Source organism: Octodon degus, unplaced genomic scaffold, assembly GCF_000260255.1.
Source record: "Octodon degus isolate 3935 unplaced genomic scaffold, OctDeg1.0 scaffold00037, whole genome shotgun sequence".
Lineage (NCBI taxonomy): Eukaryota > Metazoa > Chordata > Mammalia > Rodentia > Octodontidae > Octodon > Octodon degus.
In genome coordinates, this window is record NW_004524613.1 from 8,766,401 (window position 1) to 8,786,799 (window position 20,399).

The following is a 20,399-nucleotide window of genomic DNA, read 5'->3' on the forward strand; positions in this document are numbered from 1 at the left end:
AGGAAAGGAAAGGAAAGGAAAGGAAAGGAAAGGAAAGGAAAGGAAAGGAAAGGAAAGGAAAAGGATAAGGAAAAAAAAATGTTGCCTTAGTCTCTGTTTCAGATTTGCTTGTTCCTGAGTATCTGGGGCCAGGCAGGCTTGCTCCTACAAGCACAGGTTCTCAACATGCGCTCCCCAGACAGCCCTGGCGTCCCCAGGGGACCTGTCAGAGATGCCCTCGCCTGCTCTCACCCACACGTGCTGAACCAGAAGCCAGGGCCAGGGCTCAGTGACCTGTGCTCTGATTCATTCTCCCGGTGGCTCTGGTGCACACTCCATGCAGGCTCCACTGCCCTACTCAGTGGCTTAAGACCCCACCTCACCCACACCTAGCACATCCTCAGCCTCCCCCAGGCACTGAGTGTCATGCTGAGATATAACCTAGTTGCCCCTCCTACAAGAACACCAACCAACTTCACAGCTCGTAAAAGTTCTCCTAATTCTTTCTCCACCTTAAATCCAGGGCCAGTGCTTCTGCATGCAGCCCAGGCCAGCCTAGGCCCTCTCTGAGACTTTAGCCATTTCAGGACCCTTGAATCCCTGACAGGCCTGGGGCAGGTGACTCTGCAGTCCATTCACAGTTTGGCATCTCTGAAGGGGCATCTCTGGGTGCTTCAGACAGCAGGGCTGAGATGGTCCCCAGGGACACGTGGGGCCCTACCTGCCCAAAGTTCCAAGGTATGCTCTTGATGAACTTGGCCGAGCCCTGGTAGATGAAGCCCTGCTGGGTGAGCACGTACTCCTGCCGCTCCTGGTCTGAGTTCACATAGACGGCATCCGCTATGGGCAGAAGAGGGCGTGGCTGTTAACTTCAAACCTAGCGAGGCCTGGCCCCCCTGCAAGGATGGCAGCTGGGGTGCCAACTCCCCAGGCAGGACAGCACCTCAGAGGCCCTTCAACCTTTGAATCAGAAAAATTAATCATTAATTATTAACCTCCAGTGGAGGAGCTAAGATGTTATCAGTTAGTGACAACCAAGACTGCCATTTATCCCACACTTGGTGCCAGGACCTGCCATAAATGGATGACATGTAATTCATTTACTCTCCCTAAGAGGCCTATAAGGAAGGGGCTTTTGAAAGCCTCTTTTTAAAGATGGAAAAACTGAGGCTCAAGAATGTTTCACAGGGGCTGGTAAGATAGCTCAGCGGTCAAAAGCACCTGCTTAGGCAGGTTTAGGCAAGCACAGCGACCACAGTTCAATCCCCGGCACCACATGCCACACCCGCCCTGTCCCCAGGGTGGGCTGAGCTGGCCACAGAGTCCAGGAATAGTGGCACACACCTATAATCCCAGCACTAGGGAGGCTGAAAGCAGGAGGATCACTCTGAGTCCGAGCTATGTAGTGAGACCCTGTTATGGCAAAATACATTTTTTTTTAAAAAAAATAATATTTCACAACTAGGAAAGCTGATGCTAAATAAGAGATTGAGGATCACTGAACTAGGAAGCAAGAAATCCTTCCTCGGGACCTCGTTAGGTGTATGATCCTCTGCAGGTCGCCTCGCCTCCCCACCCACTTCTGCACCTTGCTGAAGGAGCCTGAGCGTGAAATGTTGTCACTGAAGTGAAAGATGCTTTGGAGACAAAAACCCGGAGGCATGAAGGAGCGTGACTGGTGGTGGAGAGAGAAGAGGCACAGGCTGGGCAGCCGAGAAAGCACCACAGGGCTTGGGGACGTGGGCTCTGTCCAACCTGGGGCAAGGAGGACACCCTGGAGGAGGGGGCACTCGCTGCCCCGAGACTTGACCAAGGTTTCCCTGGGGCCTGGCTGGTGGCATTCTAGGCAGCAGACCAGAGGGACCAAGGTTTGGCCATTGGAAAATGTGCGGGGCCAACAAAGGAGCAAAGGGGGTGGAGGAAAGTGAGGCAGGAGCCTGAAAGGCAGGCTGACTTTGGGATGTTCACCTCACAGACAGGGAAACTGAGGCTGGGCCAGGAAACCTGGAGCCACAAGGGACTGCGGGGGGCCCTGGGCATCTCTCCTTCATGGATTCTTTCCACCATAAAATAAATCTTAACATTATATGGTGAAACATACAGCTTAACTTAAATGTCCATGTTTTTCCTCTGGTTTTAAAAACGCTAAAACACTCTCGGAGCTGAGGCAGGAAGACTGCCTGCCAGTTTGAGCCTCATGGGGGTAACTTAGTGACGGAGTGAGAGCCTGTCTCAAACATTAAAGGAAAGAGCGGTGGGTGCAGCTTGGTACAAAAGCCCTGAGTGCCATCAATCCCCAGGGATGCAATCAATCAACTGATCAATAAAATAATACATCTGCCTGGGGGAGAGAAGTATGGCAGCCCCAGGCCTCGGGGCCACTGTGCCCCCTGGAGAAGTCAGCCCAGGAAAACGGGCCCAGTTTGGGCCTGGAGGGTGATGGCCAGACCTAAGGGCTCCATCTGGCCACAGCACCACTGCTTTCACTTTTGTCACAGCAAGAAGAGCCACTGTGACCCTGGCCAGATTGTGTGTGCTGCTCTTGGGCTACATCAACGCTCAGTGAAGTTCCCAGTCCACTGGATGGGCTGCATGGTGGTGCGCCAGCAGGCAGAGAGGTGAAAGGAGAATGCCAACTCCAGCAATGCCACCCTGCAGCATGGCTCAGCATGGCTCAGGTGCAAGGGAGCCCGACTGTGGTGTCCCTTGCTCAGATCTCTGTCTAGTGAAAGTGGGGGCCCAAGAACATGAAGCCTCACCCCAAACTGGCAGAAGACCCTGTGCGCCTAGCAGCTGAGGGTCCAGAGGGTCCCTTTCGCAGGCATTTTCCATCCTTTCCCACATCCAGAGCAATTTCCTCTTTGGCCCCAACCCCCACCAGAGTCTAACTTCCTGCCTCCCTAAGAACCCTGCCCTGAGCTATGGATCACCTCAGTCTGGTGCTGCTTGGCTGGCAGCCGCATGGCAGCCAAGGAAGAGCAGGAGGGAAAAGGATATCCCCACCCCCAGCTTCACTCCCGGTTCCCTGAACCTCTGAACCCTGGGATACTGGCCAGGATGGGAATAGGCTTTTCCCTGCTTCAGGTGTAAGGCTATCCACTAGTTGCAACACCCTGAAGATTGATTAAAATCCCCCCAAAGCTACAGTAGACCTCAGCTAGGTCTTTTGTTTGCCAATAAATGGTTCCACAGGGCCACTGGCCATGTGAGCAAGGGTGCTTGTTGCAACAGCTTAGCCCAGTGAACCCTCAGGGATGATCTCATGGCCATTGTGGGGCATAGGACAGAGGAACTGTCCTCCCAGGCAGCATTCAATGCCTTCCAGCTCTTAGGAAGAATGCGGTCAGGCCTGGTGGTGCATATCTATAATACCAGCACTCTAGGACGCTGAAGCATGAGGACCACAAGTTTGAACGCAGCTTGGGAAACCTAGGAAGATCCTGCCTCAAAATGAAACAAACTAAAAAGGTCTGGGGATGTAGCTCAGTGTGAAGGCCCTGGGTTCAGTCTCTAACATTGCAAAACCAAAATGAGAGAGAGCAAAATACACAAAGGTGTCAGGCCAAGTGTGGACAGAGCCTTAAGACATGGAGAATCAACCAGGTTGGGTCAGCACGTTGTGGGCTCCTTTATGTTTGAGACACACCCACCAAATCAGCGATGGATATATAGCAGGTAAGACCCCAAGATAGCAAAGAGTGGGGCCTTCCAATGAGTGTCCCCCAAGAACAGCAGTGGTGTTCTTTCCCTGCAGTGCTTGAAGCTTTTTATACAAAGGGTGTTCTGGCGCCTTAGAGTTACAATCAGAAATAAAAGCCAAAATAAGCAAAAGAGAAAATAAAAGTGCCTCCAGGTCAAACATGTTATGAATAGCTCAAAACAAAGATCAAGAATCAAGCTGGGCCAGCAAGTAGGTGGTTGAGGGGGGGCACTTTCTGCCCCAGGGCCCAGGCCCATGCCCACCAAGATACCTTCTCTGCAGTGATGTGTTAGAACAGGCAGGAAGCAGGCATTGGTTCCAGTTACCTTCTTAGTCATAAGGGGACAGTGAGGCACTGGGAGTAGGGACTTCCTAGATCCCACCTCCTCGCCACTGTTCAGATCACCAGGACTCCTGCACGCTGTCCCCTGGCCCTCCAGTGTGCTCCAGCATGGTGCACTTCCTTAGTGAAAGGGTTTCCGAAGCCACTCCCTTCTCCAAGGCCCCATTTCCTGTCTTAGCAAGGACAGCTAAGTCTGCCCTTGAGATCTTGGAGAAGAGCCATTGAGGTGTGTATGGAAGGAGGCCACTAGGGGTCAAGCTGCTCTTACCTCACATGGTGCGCTTGCCCCCACCTCCCTCACTTTCCCCTACCCAAGCCAGCCTGGGTGGGTTGAAGACAGAGCCTTGTGACATGGATGAGGACCTGGAATCCTAACTCTGAGCCTCAGCTGGGGACTCCATTCCTGACGTGGGATTCTGAAACCGAGATGCTGATATGCCCTGGTGCTGTCTCTTGGTTCATGGGTGGGAGCCTTAATCCCCAGGGCACTAGTATTAGGCCACATGAGGGGCAGTGAGTGAGCTCATGCCGTCAGCATGGGACGAGGTCAGGCAGTGCAAGAGTGAAATTGTTGCAAAGGGGTTTGGCCCTTCACAAGTGCCTTCTCACCTGGTGATGCCTCCCTCTGAACTATGATATGGCAGAAAGGCACTCAGCAGATTTGGTCCCTCCATCTGGGGCTTTCCACTGTCTCAAACCATCTGCCAAATAAACTGTTTATAAATCTCCCAGTCTGATGGCAGAAGAGAATAGGCTGAGGCCCGGCTCGTGGTACCTTGGACACACGGGCTTCAGCCACGGTTAAGGTCCTTTGGACCTGGCTGCCCTCGGCTAAGTTGTTTGCTCCCATGAGTCTGCTCCTTGTCCATAGGTGGAGAAACTGAGCATCCACACTGGGAGGCTGGAGCACAGGGCTGGCATGGTGGCCTCACCCACCCTGACTCTTCTTCTGCCCTGTCCCTCCTCTGCCAGGCCCTTGGGGAAGGAGTGTGGCTCACCTGGGCACCAGGCGTTGAAGAGCAGGGTGAAGTGGCCCAGGGAGAAGCTGGAGCCCTGGTAGCCAGTGGAGGTTTCCAGGCTGAGGTGGTACAAGCCGATGGGGGCATTAGCTGGAGTGCTGAGCAGCAGTGAGAGGGAGCTGTCCTGCTGGTCCACTGCTGAGGCTGACCAGGCTCCGCTCTCCACAGCGCCAGACAGTGAGAAGTGGGCCATGGTCCCGGCCTCCTCGCTGGGGGCTGGGCCTGTGCAGGAAGAACACAGCAGCTGTGAGCCGGGGGTGGGCAGCGCAAGCAGACACAGAGCACACATCTGGAGTCCCATCGCCGTGGTCAAGGATTGTTTCACCACTAACCACTGAAGGAAGTCTGGCAAGAGGTATCATCTCCCCAGAACCTTGGTTTCCTCATCTGCAAAATAGAAATCAGAACCCCAGCCTTGCAGGGTGGTTTTGTGGGAACCCATGAAAAGCCACAGACACACAACTAGAGAGTCCACAGGGGAGAGAGCACAGCACAGAGTCTTGGTCATCCAGATCTGCCCGTGGTGACTTTGGACAAGATCGCCATGGCCCTCAAGGTCAGGCTGCCTGTCTGCAGCTTGGGCAGAAATCAGGCAAGGTGCTGCCCAGGGTGAAAGCCTTTATCTGCCACTCCTGTACTCTCTTCCGGGACAGAAGCCTATACTCTGCCCCGAATGGGCATGGTCCTCACAGACTCCTGGCTATAAGCCAGCAGCCTCCTCAGGGACCCCTCCACCTGGGGACCCCTGGGTTCTAGAGACAGCCCTGGGATGGCAGGCATCCTCAGCCCTCACCTCACCATGGCCTCACCCACCACCTGGTGATGGGCTTTGTACTTCCTGCTTCCTCTGAGGCCGCCTGGGGAAAGGATGGGCGGCAAAGGTCCAGGCAGAAGAAAGCTCCCAAGAGTTCGCCGGGCTTATGCTAAAGTGAGCATTGGAGTGGGTCTGAGGATCTCGGGTTGCCTCTTCTTTCCAGAGGACAGTCCCTACAGGGTCTCAAAGGCACAGGGACTTGGGCAGCATCACTGCTCTCTAGGGTGGAGGAGGGGAGAGCACACACAGGCAGGTCTGAGTCACAGGCAGGGTGGGAAGCTGGTCACTTTCTGGACATGGGAGGCAGAGAGGAGAAACAGAGTAAGTTCTCTGCCCGCCTGGGCGGCTGCCTGGGACAGTTTATTTTTACTCCTCCGTCTCTGAGGCTGTAGTGCTGCCTACCCTCTGCAGACAATCTCTCCTGCTTACCACGAGGCTCCCCCCAAGCACTGACCTTCCTGTTAGCCTGCCAGCCCCACCTTTGCCCCCAGCCCAAATATATCCACACTGTCACAGACACGGTCCAGCCTCGGAGGCCTGGCCAGTGGCTGGGAGCCAAATGGGAGCCCTGAAAGGCTCCCTGACTTGCAGAGCTAGTGTGTGTGTGTGGGAGCCAGACCACCTTGAGGCTCAAGAGCCACCCTAAGGCTAGTTCCTACCTCTACCCATGAGTGCTGTGTGGGCTTGGCAGAGTCCCCGGACCTCTCTGATCCTCAGTCTTTTTCTCAAAGAAGAAAATGGGTTTAGAGCATGTGGCTGGAGAGATCCCATTCCAGCTCTGAAAAGGGACGCTCGTACCTTAGACAGCTTACTTAGCCTCTTGGTGCCATGGTTTTCTCTTCTGTAAAATGGGGCCAGCTATAGGACCGTCTCACAAGGCCGATGGGAGTGTTGATAAATGCTAGTGTATACTGTTGTCACCACGGCAACCTAGTGCTATGGGGAGGCCCAGGGCGAGCCAGCTCATGGTGGCTACCAGCAAATGTGTGCTGTCCTCAGGCTCATCCAAAGGGACCACCAAGCTGGGTGTGGTGAGGCATGCCTGAAACCCCAGTTCTCTGGGAGGCTGAGGCAGGAGGATCACAAGGTAGAGTCCAGCCTGGGAAACTTCATGAATTATGGAGACTCTCTCAAAAGAAAAAATGAAAAGGGCTGGAGATCTAGCTTAGTGTGAAGACCCAAGTTTCAATCCATTATGGCAAAAAATAAAATAAAATAGATCCATTAAGCATCTGGATGTTCAGGAGAGATTTAGAAGACTGGAATGAAATGGGAATATATTTTAGTTTAACTAACTGTACAGATGTGGAAACTGAGGCTAAGGCCCTTCAAGATAAGAAGGAAGGGGTGTCTTATCTTATCCCCTTTGATGTGTGTCAGTTTGCTGGGCCAGCCCTCTAGCTGAGGCCTGCAGTCCCAGCACAATCATGAATGGCACCCCTGTCGTTCTCAGAAATGTCCCTGTTTGTACAATCAATTATCTGGTGTCCATGGTAACTGGCCTGAGCTGGATCCCATGGCCACAGTCTCTGTTGACACAGTGCCCTTGGGGCAGAGGTGCTCAGACACACAGCCCTTTCTTGCAAGCCCTGAGGGGGTGAAGACAGGCTGTGCCCTGGCCTCTTAGCTGCTCCCAACAGCTGAGGTTTAACATGGTGCTCTTGGTGGGACCAGGTGATCCTGGGGACCTGGAGGCGGGGGTCCTGGCTGCATTCCATACCGTGGTGGTGTCTGGGTGGGGTGGCTGAGGCTTCTAGAATAAAGCTTTCCATTAAGCCTCCTATGGGTTCTCTTCTCTGTTTAGCCAGACCTCCACCTACCCCACCCACCCAGCTTGGGACGGCAGAACTTTACCCCTAACAAGAGTGGGTTTATCTAGTCTGACCTGCGCCCCGGAACAGAGCCTGTTTGGTCTCCAGTTATCTGGAGTTATCCAGTTATTGGGAACAGCCAAAGCCAAGCCACACACCCCCTTCACTAAGACACCCTGGCTAGCTTTCTGCCTTCTCTGGGCCTTAATTTCCCCACAGAGGCAGGACAAATTGATCACAAGCTAGAGTAATCTTAACACAGGAGCAGGGTCCCAGCCAGGGCCCAGGCTGGGCACTGACCCAAGCCAGGCCTGGAGGTGGGGACCCAGCTTCCTGCTATTGTCCTTTCCCCAGCTCACCAGGATCTTGGCCACTGGGATGATGAAGACACGGCTTCCCACAGGGGTCGTGGGAGTGACAGGGCGTGTGAGCTGTGGTCTGAGATAAATTGGAGACGAAAAAGCAGATTAGCTGCTGGGGTGGAGGTTGGCTGCCCCATTCCCAACCCTGAACCTGGGGCCTCAATTACCTACCACTGAGCTGCCCAGAAAAACAGAAAAAGAAAGGATGTTTTGAGAAGGAAGAAGGTGGGACGCCCTGGCCTGTCCCTGCTGGGTCCCCACCCACCCCCTTATTTCCTGGAGGTCCATGGGCGGGCACTTATGATGGGTGGTAAGTAAGAGTGCTTGCTGTGAGCTGGAGTGACAAAAGTCTCAACTCATGACAGGGGCAGGATTTGAGGCCCACTGTGTCCCTAACTCATCATGTGACTGAGGAAACTTGAGCTTTCTGAGCTGTGATTCCCTCACCTGTAAAAATGGGGGCTGTCCGGCTTCCACGCTGTGAGGATTGAGGCTGAGCATGCACACAGTAGGTGTCTCAGAGATGCAGTGGTGCCTTATCATCCCAGGCGTAACCATCAAAGGGTACCACACCCAGCCTTTAACTGTCAGGGCCCCAACCTCCCACCTGGCAGAAGGAGAAACTGAGGCTGGAAGACCAGAGACTTGCTGGGAGGCCCCAGGCTCTGTTAGAAAGAGCCACAGCATTCTGGCTTGGGGAGGGCCCTCGGTAGTGGTGTGTCTGCTGAGCCGGTGGGGAGGACCCCCCCGGAAGGGATATCCTGGCCGCCTGCAGGCTCCATGATAAGCCTTATCTAACAGCCTCTCAGGTAAATAAGCCTTACCAGGCCGGTATAGCTCTAGCCTGCTGTTCTCTCTGCCCCTAAAGTCCTTGGACAGAGCTGGCCCTTCAGAGATGCCGGCCAGAGTCCCAGCCAGGCGGCCCTGTCCTGACCCCAAGGGAGCGGCTTCCACGAGATGCCAGACTAACTGATCTGGCATTCAAGGCCTCTTTCCTAGGAACAATCAACAAAAGAAAAATGGGTCCTGGGCATCTGAGGATAATTTGGATGGGCCTAAATGTTCCTCCCCCGGTCTCTGGACACGTTGGACCAAGATTAGAAAGAACAACCAGCGTTACAACCTTCTCCTTTAGCTTTCTCCCTTAGCCAGCTGTAAATGCTGCTCAGATGATGAAGCTCAGGGTCAGAGAGGCTAAGTGACTTGACCAATGTCACACAGCATGTAGGAAGACCAGACTACTAAGGGGTTCAGGTTGGTGGGACAATCTCCATCAACCACACCTGATTTAGGCCCGATCTTAGAGGCCTGGTGGGCTTGTTTGAATTATAGAAAGCAGTTGATAAGAGACTGGAAAATTGTTTTAATGAAGAAGGTAGTAGAGAAAATCCTGTGGAGGTTGGTGACAGAAAGCTTCCCCCAAGGCTGGTGATCACAGCTTCTCCAGAGCCCAGGTGTTCTTGTTTACGAGGTTGGGTGGCCTGGGTGGCATTTCACACTTCACCTTCTAAGCCTCAGTTTCCTCGTCTGTAAAGTGGGGCAATGACACCTGGGAATCTCCCAAGGTTCAAAGAGGTGTGAAGTCATTTGCCCTGGCTCCAGCAGGGCACAGGGGACTGAATCCCAGGACAGTCAGTAGAAGGAGAGGAGGAGGATGACTCACCTGTTGACGCATTGAAGGTGAGAGTGTCCACACTGGACTCGTAGCCACGGCCCTCAAAGTGCAGTGTCAACCAGAAGGGCTGGCCCCGCCGCAATACCAGCTTCTCCCGGCACAGGTCGGCCGTGCGGTGGTCACGGCCATTGACCTCCAGCTGCAAGTCACATCTCTCCAGGACCAGCTCTGTGGAGATGGGGACAGCAGGAGACTCGTGAATAGTGGCAGCATCTCTCCGTGGGCTGAGATGCCCAGTGACACACCTGTGCACCCAGACATGGGAGCAACCTCACCTGGATGGGGTCGGCAGGTGATGGGTGGCAACTGTCTCTCCACTGCCCCTGCAGACCTCCCACCCACCCGTGGACACACAATGACCAGCTGGTCTGCAGCGACCTAACTTCCTTAAGCATACAGTGTGCCCTCAGTAGACCACTGGGAGAAGCTCTGCCAACTCCCAGCGGAGTGGCCTCCAGCAGCTCAGCTATTCTGTGCCTCAGTTTCCTCACCTGTCCCCAAGGTGGGGCACAACAGGATCCACCTCAGAGGGCAGCTGTTGTGAGCGTGAAAGGAACCAGTGCATGTGGCAACCAGCTCAGAGCATGGTACTGCACAGCTGGAGCTCACCCACAGCTTGGGGGGCGGGAGAGCTGGGGGATTCAGTTGGGAAATATGCAGTATAGAATTACACGGGCGTAACTGAAGCTGAGTCCAACTTTCGATTTACTGGCAATAGGCAGGACTGGGGATTCTCTTAAACAAAACACCAGGAAAGAGTCAACAAAATTCATACTCTGGGTAACTATAGACAAAGGATTAATAGGTTTCTTTTTTTCTTTTCTTTTTTTTTAAAGTAGCAATTGAAAGGGAATTCTTTAAAGAGAAGTTGAAGAGACACTGCAACCCATTGATGGGTGGCTTTTACTAGGATCTTGATTTTGCCATACTAGTCAGGAACATTCAGTACATGTCTGATAAAGCAGGAGATTTACACAGTGATGACAAATCAAAGAATTTTCTTATCTTGTTTATATTTACAAAAGAACTTTATTCTTTAGAGACTTACATTGAAATATTTACAAATTCTGGGATTTGTTCCTAATAATAGGGAGGGGTCGGAGGCAGGAGCCATCATGGATCAGAAATGCTCAGGACTGGGTGATGTGAACATAGGGGTTATTATACTAGTCTCTCCACGCTTTTGTACATTTATATTCCCCATTTTTAAAAAAGTTGAGAGTGCAGGGGCGGGGGGGGGTTCAATCCCCAGGCCTGCCATGCTGACCCCACCCCTGAGGCGCGCTGAGATGGGGATTGAGACTGGGTGTGGTGGTGCACCCCTGTAAAACTAGCACTTGGGAGGCTGTAAACAGGTGGGTCACTGTGATCTAGTAGTGAGACCCTGAACACCCTGTAGACCCTTCCCTAAAATACAATTTTAAAAAGGTAAAATAAATAAAATAAAAAATAAGGAAAGTTGAGAAATGACAGCAGTTTTGGTGTCTTCTAGGTTTTCGTTCTGTCGTGCTGCCATGTGGCCCCGCACAAGTGCTTCTCCCTGCCTGCGCCTGCTTCTTCACAGCCTCCAAAGGCTGCTGCGAGTCTAGGAGAGAAAGTCTAACCCAATCCAGGGCAGGCTTCAGGCCAGGCACTAAGGAATGGGGCTGGACCAAGGTGACGGGCAAATGAAGGCCGGAGAAAAGCACGAGGGGCATAACATTGACCAGCTTAAAACTGACTGGGGACCTTTGGGGGAGGGCAAGGCAGCCTCTCAGGGTTGCAAGGCCAGTGGAAGGCATGAGGCCCAACTGAGGCCAAGGGACAGGGATTCACCCAGGTGCCAGTAACTTGGTCCTTACAGTATGACACCATCAGATCTCCTGTCACCTACCTAAGGCATCTCCAAAGTGAGGGCTAAAGTGACCTGTGACAGCTAAAGGCTTCCCCATGGGCCACCTCAACTAAAACTGCACAGCGACTCTGCTTCCACAGCCTCTGCTGCTGTCCCTGTTTTGTCAAGGGAGATTCTGGGTGGCTGCAGGTCCCACAGCAGGTGGCTGCTTTGGGGCTTGACCAGGCTGCAGGATTCTACAGCTCAGGCTGCTTCTCCAGGGCCCCTCCCACCACCCACCCCTCCGATTTCTGGGTTGTTCTTGGCCTGAGAAGACACTATCCTGCATGTCCAAATCAGCAGGGATGTGGGCCTTCCTGCTGGCCTGAGGGGATGAAGAAGTGCCGGCTCTGAAAACCTCAACCCTAGAGCCTGGGGCAGAAAAGAGACCACTATTTCCCCAGCAGAACTTGATGATGGCCAGTCCCTGGTCTGGGGAGTTGGACTGCTTTCTCTACTGTCTAAAGAAAAGTCCACAGAAGTCATTTCAGCTCCAAAGGTGTAGAAGCAGGGTCCAGAAACCTTGCACCAATAGGACTTCTGCACTGACCAGGGGCCCAGGTCTTCTAAGCTAGTGGGACCCTGGGGGGAAGCAGCTGCTGTGCTGTTGGGCTGGGAGCTCATCGTAACTGGCACCTCCAGGGTCCCTCAGCCTCACTGAGCCCTGCTTCTGGGGACAGGGATGAGAGAGAAGCTGCACTGGGGCCATCGACTGCCGAGGAGGCATACTGCAGTGTGTGGGGAGCTGGTGCCGAGTAGGGGGTGGTCAAGATCACACCTCCCCAAGCCCCGACCTAGGGGCTGCAGCATAAGCAGAGGGTAGTCCCAAGCGGCCAGGGCCCAAGAGCCAGCTGGATGCTGGGTCCAGCTGTGTTGGTTCGGGAACATGTTCTAGCAAGGTCCCTCGCCCTGGGACCTCAGCAGTCTTGTCATTGGGGTGGAGGCTTGAAGATGGGGTGGAAGTGAATTAAGTATCTCTTCCATACTTTTGAGCCCTCCGGGGTATATCAGGACTTTTCACTACTGTCTGTAGCTTACAAGAGGGGAAACTGAGTTTTGGCAGGTGCTCAGGGCTGGGGTTACAGAATTTGAGGGCTGGAAGAGCCCAGAGAGAACATGTCTGGTCTTAGCCCCCTCCCACCAGGATGCTGGAGCCACGTTGACCTTGCCACACCCAGAGGCACATACATACCTTTACCAGCCAGTGGGGTCCACCCAAAGCCCGGTGTTCTGAGGCCAGGATAGCACCCCCAGAGCTTTAGACCCTGGGGCACCACCAGGGAGCCAGCTTCCACCAACCACGTGAGGCAGAGTGGCCCGCGCCAGGACAGTACTTTACAGTTTACTACATTCCATTTCCTCACCTGGGCCAGGGGGTAGGGCTAATCCTTATGTCCTGGGAGTGGGGAAAAGTGAGGTCTCCCGTAGCCCTAGCCTTGGAAGCCAGGTGTCCCCGCCCAACTCAGCCCAACTCAGCCCGGCCCACCTGTTGCTCTCCAAATCCTGGATTTAGGTTCAGCCCCAACGGGAGAACAGAACGGCAAGGGCGAGCCTGGCCAGGAGCGGCAGCACGGACTCTGACACTCACCCTCGGCCATGGTCGGGCCAAGTTCCTCGTCTCCTAGCGGCGGGTCCGGGAAGGTGGCGACTGAGCAGTGCAGACCACTGTTGCGCGGCTGGGACTTGGACTTATAGCCCTCTGGGGGACGGGCCTGGGCGGGGCCACGGGAAGGCGGGGCGGGCGAAGCCACCCGGGTCCTGTGCCCTGCACGCGCCCTGGGACCGAGCCCCAGGGAGGAGCCACAGGCAAGGTCGCCCCCTGGCGGGCCGAACGGAGCGCAAGTCTGGGACCGATGCACAAGGAAACAAAAGGGGCCCACACACTGCAGACCTCACAGTCCGATCTCAGGCAGCCTGGACACTGGGACACAGGAGCACTTAGGTCAGATACAAGTGGTTCCCGGGGCAGAAACACCACTGGCTCCTAGGTCCAAGGCATGAGATTGTCAGGTCCCATCCGAGACCAACACACACGATAAGAAACACACAAAAGGGGCCACAGACACAGAGACACAAGTGTACACAGGCACACTCCAAAAACGGCATACAGTTTGGACACAGCCACAGGGACAGGGACACAAAACCAGACTGGAATCTCTAAGATGCCCTATGATGTAGACACAGCCAAACACACAAACAGGCACCCACCAAGGGCCACACAACCTCAGACACAAGAGCAGGTGTCCAGATGCTGCAGCTCACGGACCCACCTGCAGATGTGACTCAGGTGCAGACACGCACAGGCTGCACACAGACACACCCATGCCTTCCCTGCAGAGAACCCGGCCATTGCCGCTGCCCGCTCTCTTGCTATTCATCGAATCTTCTGTCCTCCTGCCCTCCCATCTTCTCACCTACTCATCTGCCATCTCCTCGTTGGCCCTCCAGAGGCCCATTGTGTGCCAGAGAAGAGCAAAGCCAGCCTTCCAGAGACGAGGCTTCTGACCTCAGACCCTGGCAGCTCTGGTCCCCCAGCCTCCTTTGCTTCCTCACCCCCCATGAAGTGGAAGCAGGGAGGCTCCCCAGAGAGACAAAGGCCTGTGGGTTCTCCCCATCACCTTTTGTTTCTGAAACAAGTTTTACTTCCCAGATGGATTTGGGAGCAGAGTTGACCCCAGCCTCCGATCCTGAGTGATACCAGGTAGGGCACACACGCCTGCCTTGTTTTAGTGGGGTCTGTCTGGTCAGGCACATTCTGCTGGAGTCTCAGGAAGCAAACCCAAGGTGCAATGTGGGCCTTGCCAGCCTATGGAGGTGACCTTTTGTGCACCTTCTATCCCTGGAGCTGGTATGGAAGTTTCGAGGGCAGAGCTGTGAGTGACAGTCAGTCAGAAGCTGGGGTTCAAGTTCAGTTCTGCTCCTGACGGCTGTGTGGCTGTGGCAGGTATTTGAGCTGCATGGAACTCCATTTGCCCCTCTAAGAATGGAGGCAAGAATCCTTCCCTCACTGCCTGAGCAGAATGTGACCAAAATGCATGATGAACAGGCAGCATCTAGGGTCTCTGAGCCTTGACACAAAAGTCTGAAGTATCCCAGAACATGGCCCTGTGACAGAGGGACCTTGCAGAGACACACTGTGTTCCCTGCCTTTGGCCTGTGGAGTAAGGTGTAGAGAAGGTGCTCAAAAAATGCCTGTGACATGACAGGGAGGGATGAGTTAAGAGTTGAATGGAAAAACAGAAGGATGCAAAGAAAGGAAGAAGGTGAAGGTTCAGAAAGATTGGGCAAATTGCCTGAGGTTACACAGCATGACCAGTCCTGAGGATGAGGGCCCAGGCCAGAGGTGCCCGTGAGCAGCTGAAGTATGAAGGTGGGGTAGCCGTGAGTGGGGCTGTGACAGTGTATTTGGAAGTTGCCCCCTTTCTACCACCTGGTGTGTAATGAGGTGTGTGGCATCCGGCCTGAGGGAGCCTGGGGCAGGCAGCGTGGACATCCCTGAGTGAGGTGAGTCCAGAGAACAGGGGACTTGCTAAACATAGCAAGGGGAAGGTGAGACCTTTCAGGGCCTTTGAGAGGGTGGCTGCTCAGGACAGAAAGCTGGGTATCCCAGGCTTGGGGGCGAGAACAAGGTTCTGATCCAGGAGGCCTGCCAATGCGCCCGTTTATTGTGGTACTGGGGATGGAACACTGTACCTTTGCCTCTGGGATACATCCCAGACCTCTTTTATTTTAATGAGATTATTTTTAATGATATTAGGGTCTCATTAAATTCCCTAGACGAGGCTCTAAATTGGCATTCCTCCTGCCTCGGCCTCCCCAGGGCTGGGATTACAGGCGTGCCTCAGCAGGCCTTGGCCCATGGTGCTATCTGGCAGATGAAGAGACTGACCTGGTCATTTTGTTCTCAACAGTGCCCTGCAGTGTGTTCCTCTGGTGCAGTCAGCACCCCCACCCCCACCACCACCCTGCCCTTGCCCCTCCTGCTGGGCCCTCTACTCCTTTGCTCACTGCTCTGAAGCATCAGCTTTGGGGCCCTGAAAGTAGGGACCACAGTCCAGGTCTGCAGGTGAGGATGTGGCCCGGGGCATCCCAAGATACTGTCCCTGTGGAAGCCTTCAGGGTACAGCCAAGCTGGTGGCCTGGTACCTAAGACCCTGCAGAGCTGCTGCAATGCCTCCCAACCCTGCATTCAGACCTGCTGGCCTTGTAGATGCACTGTTTGTGGCCAGGTACACCTGCAACAGCCACCTCTGAGCCTGTGCGTGGGGCTACCTTCTGCCGGGATGCCCTCCCTGCTCCAGTCTCCATCTGCCAGGCTGGAACCCCCAAGAGCACCTCCCCAGTGCTTGCTAGAAAGCCTGTCCTCCCATTCCCCTGGGTCCACACCCACAGGACATTCCCAGTCTGCCTACCTCTCTGTCTTCCCCCACTCACCTGGCCCTCTATGGCTATCATGAACGTATGTTGAGTGAATAAGTGACCCATGGCAGATAGAGACAGAGAAGCAAAGAGAGGGAGGGAAAGAGGAGGAGGTGGTAAGGGAGTGGGAGGGGGAAAGAGGGAGAGAACCCATCTAAGCCCAAGCTTTGGGAGTAACCCCAGAGACAGATTTTTTGACAGATTTACGATGCCAGTTCGCCTGGTAGGACCAGGAGCCAGAACTTGGTTTAGGTGACAGAGGGGAAATGTTAGGTGTCAGGTATGCCAAGTCCATGTTCCCCAAAGTCAAAGAATGAATTCTAAGGAACAACAGAGGTTACCAGTAGGAAAACTTATTGCAAGAAAGGACTGGGAAATCGAAATAGTTCCTGAGTGAAGGGAGGGGCTTCAAATGGGTTGCCGATGAGCCCATTTCGCAAAGAAAGTTTTATTGAGAAAAATCATGAGGTGGGTACAACATGAGTCAAAATTATGACTAACCAAGAAGATTCCAAGGATAGTTCCATGGGTAATTATTGACCCAGCAGTAGCAAGAGTACATGGGTGACATCACTAACCTTGGTCGATAATCCAGAGTCTTGCCTTTAGTCTTAGTGGGTGGGAGAAGATGACCACCCCAATGAGCTAACAGGAAGTCTCAAAAGGGTGATACCAATCTTCTCAAACTTGTGCTCATCCCTCAAGGAAGCATGTAAATCTAGCCACTGTGACTTTAATCTTCGGATGTATCTCTAGCCACAGCCATGGTGCATTCTCATCTTCTGCACTGACTTCCTCAAGGGCCAAGCCCTGCCTGACTGCTGACTCTATTTCTACTTAACTCAGCTGTCTATAACCCTGGGACCTCTCAACCTTGCTGTCTCCGACAGAGATGAGCAATCTAGATCCAATATATACTCCCACTGTATCTCCCACAGTGCAGCATGAACACAAGGACAGGTCTGAAAGTCTGGGGATAGCAGAATAGAAAGATCCACTATTTCAGAGAGGGCAGGGAACTTTTCCCAGGTTACACAGCAACACAGGACCGAGTTGGTGGGGCTTTCAAACACAAAAGTAAACATTGGCCTTGTACCCCTATTTTGTATTTCCAGTTCTGACATTTGGGAAATTGCTTTCATTTACTTTGTGTTGGGTCCTCCCTGGAACAGAAAATGAGGCACAAGGTGAGGCTGGGAAGTGTAGCCAGTGGTGAGTCAGGGCCCAACAGCCCTCTGCTCCAGCCCGGGCCAGCCTGTGGCCTGCAGCCTCATTCTTTCACATACAAGGAACTCAATCATCCAGGTGCCCTCAGCTTGGGGAGCTCAGGAGAGGAAGGAAAAGCCCAGCCAGGGAAAATAAGCAGTTAAGTGCCCTGTGACACTGTTTAATTAACACACAATTGCACCTACTCAGGGCCCACAGAGTGGTATTTTAGGACACACATTGGATGCTGATCAGATCAGGGTGACTGGGGTGTCTCTCGCCTCAAGGCTTTATTGTTTGTGTTGGGAACATTCAGACTTCTCTCTGCATGCTATTCTGAAATACACCAGTTGCCAGCAGCCATGGGTGCTACAGAGCTAGAAAAGATTCCTCAAGTGTCACAGCAGCTTGCACAAGTTGCATCCTCTCCTCCCGGCCCCCTTGCCAACCTCTGGTAGCCACTGTTATACTCTCTGCTTCCTGAGAGGCTCTCTTTAGCTCTACTTCTGGGCAACACAGATATCAACAATTGGGAGTGGGGGTGGGGAGCAGAGTCCTGACCATTTAGGGAAGTGAGGTCAGCCATTGGAGCCAAGCCTCACTTTGCTGGCACATAATCCTGAGTGAGATGATCTTTAGATACAGCAAGCCCCTGAAGGACAAGAAGACCTCAGTACCTGGTGAAGAAAGGCTGGAGGGGGGGGGGCGCTCCGGGCCAGGGACAGAGACAGCAGAAAACCCACACTGCAGGCCCAGTGTGCTGGCGTTGGCCGCATCCAGGACCATTTAGGGAAATAGTCACACTCAGTACAGCCTTCCAGGGCAACTGCCAGGGATCTGGATGGTGACCCACAGCTGTCCTGTGAACAGAGTGACTTTGTAACCAGCGTTTGAGTCCCTTCGCACTCTCCTCCCAGCAGCATCGAGGCTCAGCTTGAAGAGCACAGATTTGGGAGCAGCAGATGGGCAGGGCTTCAAATTCTGCTCTCCCTTTATTGCACGATCATGGGCGGGTCGAGGCACCTCTCCAAGTCTCACGTTCCTAATCCACAAAAGGGAGTGATGCTGACACTGCCTCACTCACAGGCTTTTTGTGAGGATAGCACCACACTGGGTAGCAAGAAGCACTCAGAACAGGTGCTTGACTGCCGAACACTAAGAAGAAAGATGTGTGACAGGAGGGGATGTCACAACCATTATAAGGAAGGTCACAACCCTCATGCAAGTATAGTTAGAAATGACTGAGTCACTCTCTCCCCTCCATTTAATCCTACCAGCACCCTAAGCTCTTCATGCTTCCATTATACTAAGAGAGGTAGGAAATAAAATAGCTAAAGCCCAGGAAGCTGCCCATGCCCTACTAGAGAGTGCAGGTGCCAGGGCACTGGCACCATGAGAGAGTCAGTGGGAGGCACCAAAAGCACATGTGTGTGGCCCTGAAATCCTGAAAGCATGAGTTATCAGGCCCTTTTTCGGTATTGTTTTGTTTTGGTTGCTCTGGCTTACTCTGTGCAGTGCTTTTCTGTCGCCTGGCACCTTTCTTGGTTTATGCTATACTGTTGGTGGCACAGACTGGCCCTGAGCACAGCTTCCCCAGATCTTTAATAAATATAGCTACTACTTACTAGTTACTTCTGGGCATATGCTTGGCAATTCTTTCCTCGCTCGACCCAAAAACCTGGACTCTTACTGGCCCGCTCAAGTGTAAGAGAAAAGACTAGCCGGAGAGACCATACATCACCCATTCCATTTAGAGGAAATGCCCGGAAGGAGCATAGAGACAGAGACATCAGCGGTTGCCAGGGGCAAGGAGAGGGAGGGGGGAAAAAGAGCTGAGGGAGGGGTGGTGAAGAAAATGTTCTAAAATTAGGTCATGGTGACCCTTGTGCCAATCTGCGCATATGCTAACTAGCTCTTGAAATGGATGTCTTTCATGTGTGTGAATTGCATCTCAACAATGTGGTTTTAAAAACTGGTGTTTGATTAGAGAAAAAACAAAAACCAGGAATGAAGTTCTGTAAGTCTTTGCCAATCTTGTTGTTTACTCTAGTTAAAAGCCTAGGGCCAGGGATATAACTGAGCGGCACAGTGCCTGTCTGGCAAGCACAAGGTCCTGAGTTCGATTTTTGGTATAAAAAAAATCCCAAAGAAAAACACTTGAACACTTGTGCATGTGTTGAGGAGGTGTGCACAGGCACAGTCACTATTGCTTTGTTTGTTAAGACAAAAACTAGTCACAACCTAAGCAGCCTGAAGAGCAGGATGGATAAATAAGCCATGTCTGGGAATATTACTCAGCAGTTAAAATAAAAAAGAAAATATATTCCTCTGCGTATGGATCCAGAAAGCAATTCAAGTCCCAGTTTTGAATGAAGAAAGAAATTTCAAGACATCGTGTGGGAGGTGATTGCATAAGACTGGAAACAGACAAGCACACATATGTACAACGTACAAGCGTGAACACACAGAAGAAGGTTTGGAGAATTTGCTCCCACCTACTGAAAGTAGTGAGGCAGAGTGTTGGGCTACAACTGGGGCTGGTAGCTCCTGCAATTAAATGTTGGCTTAGTAGTCCCTGGGAGGTGATGTCACAGCTTGTAACTAGATGCCCCACCACCACCAGAGCCTCGTGTGGTTATAGGTGGAGCTTTGTGGAGGTGGCTGGATCTAGACGTGTGATACTGGGATCGAGGCTGTGGTGCTGGGATTGATTCATGGTGCCATGCTGGGGTTACTGCTTCCCTACTCTGTTGAGTGGTACCTGTACTAAGGGTGGGTAGGCTGACATGGGGGACAGAAGGAGGGCAGCTGCTGGTGACTCACTGCTGCTTGGCTGCCTTCTGCTGCTGTGAGCTGTTACTCCTCTGTGCTGCCCCTCTGCCTTGACCCCTGCCTTGGAGCCAGGCAGCTATGGACTGAAACCACTATAGACTGTGTGCCAAGCAAACCTTTCCTCCTATAGCTTTGGGTGTTGGGTGTTTTGTCTCAGCAATAAAAAAGGTAGCAGGGCCAGGGAGATAGCTCAGTAGAATAAGCACTTGCCTGGCAAGCGCAAGGTCCTGAGTTCAATCCCCAGTACTGCAAAAAGATAAACAAATAAATAAAATAGGGGCTGGAGAGATGGCTCAGTGGTCTAAAGCACCTACTTGGAACTAGCTTGGCAAAGCATCAGGGACCGCGGTTCAATCCCCCAGCACC

At 53.1% G+C, this 20,399-nt stretch overlaps 1 protein-coding gene across 1 annotated transcript in view; it reads right to left on the reverse strand.

Moving 5' to 3' along the window:
• Tgm2 (transglutaminase 2) overlaps positions 1-13,322 on the reverse strand; it is a 33,060-nt gene extending 19,738 nt beyond the window's left edge. Inside the window, exons 1-4 of the mRNA XM_023714753.1 lie at positions 13,165-13,322; positions 9,692-9,871; positions 5,021-5,263; positions 701-819 (exon numbers count right to left, since the gene is read on the reverse strand). Coding sequence (XP_023570521.1) covers positions 701-819; positions 5,021-5,263; positions 9,692-9,871; positions 13,165-13,174 — 552 coding nt within the window. The 5' untranslated portion in view covers positions 13,175-13,322. The remainder of the gene's footprint in view (positions 1-700; positions 820-5,020; positions 5,264-9,691; positions 9,872-13,164) is intronic.
• Between the last annotated feature and the right edge of the window lie 7,077 nt (positions 13,323-20,399).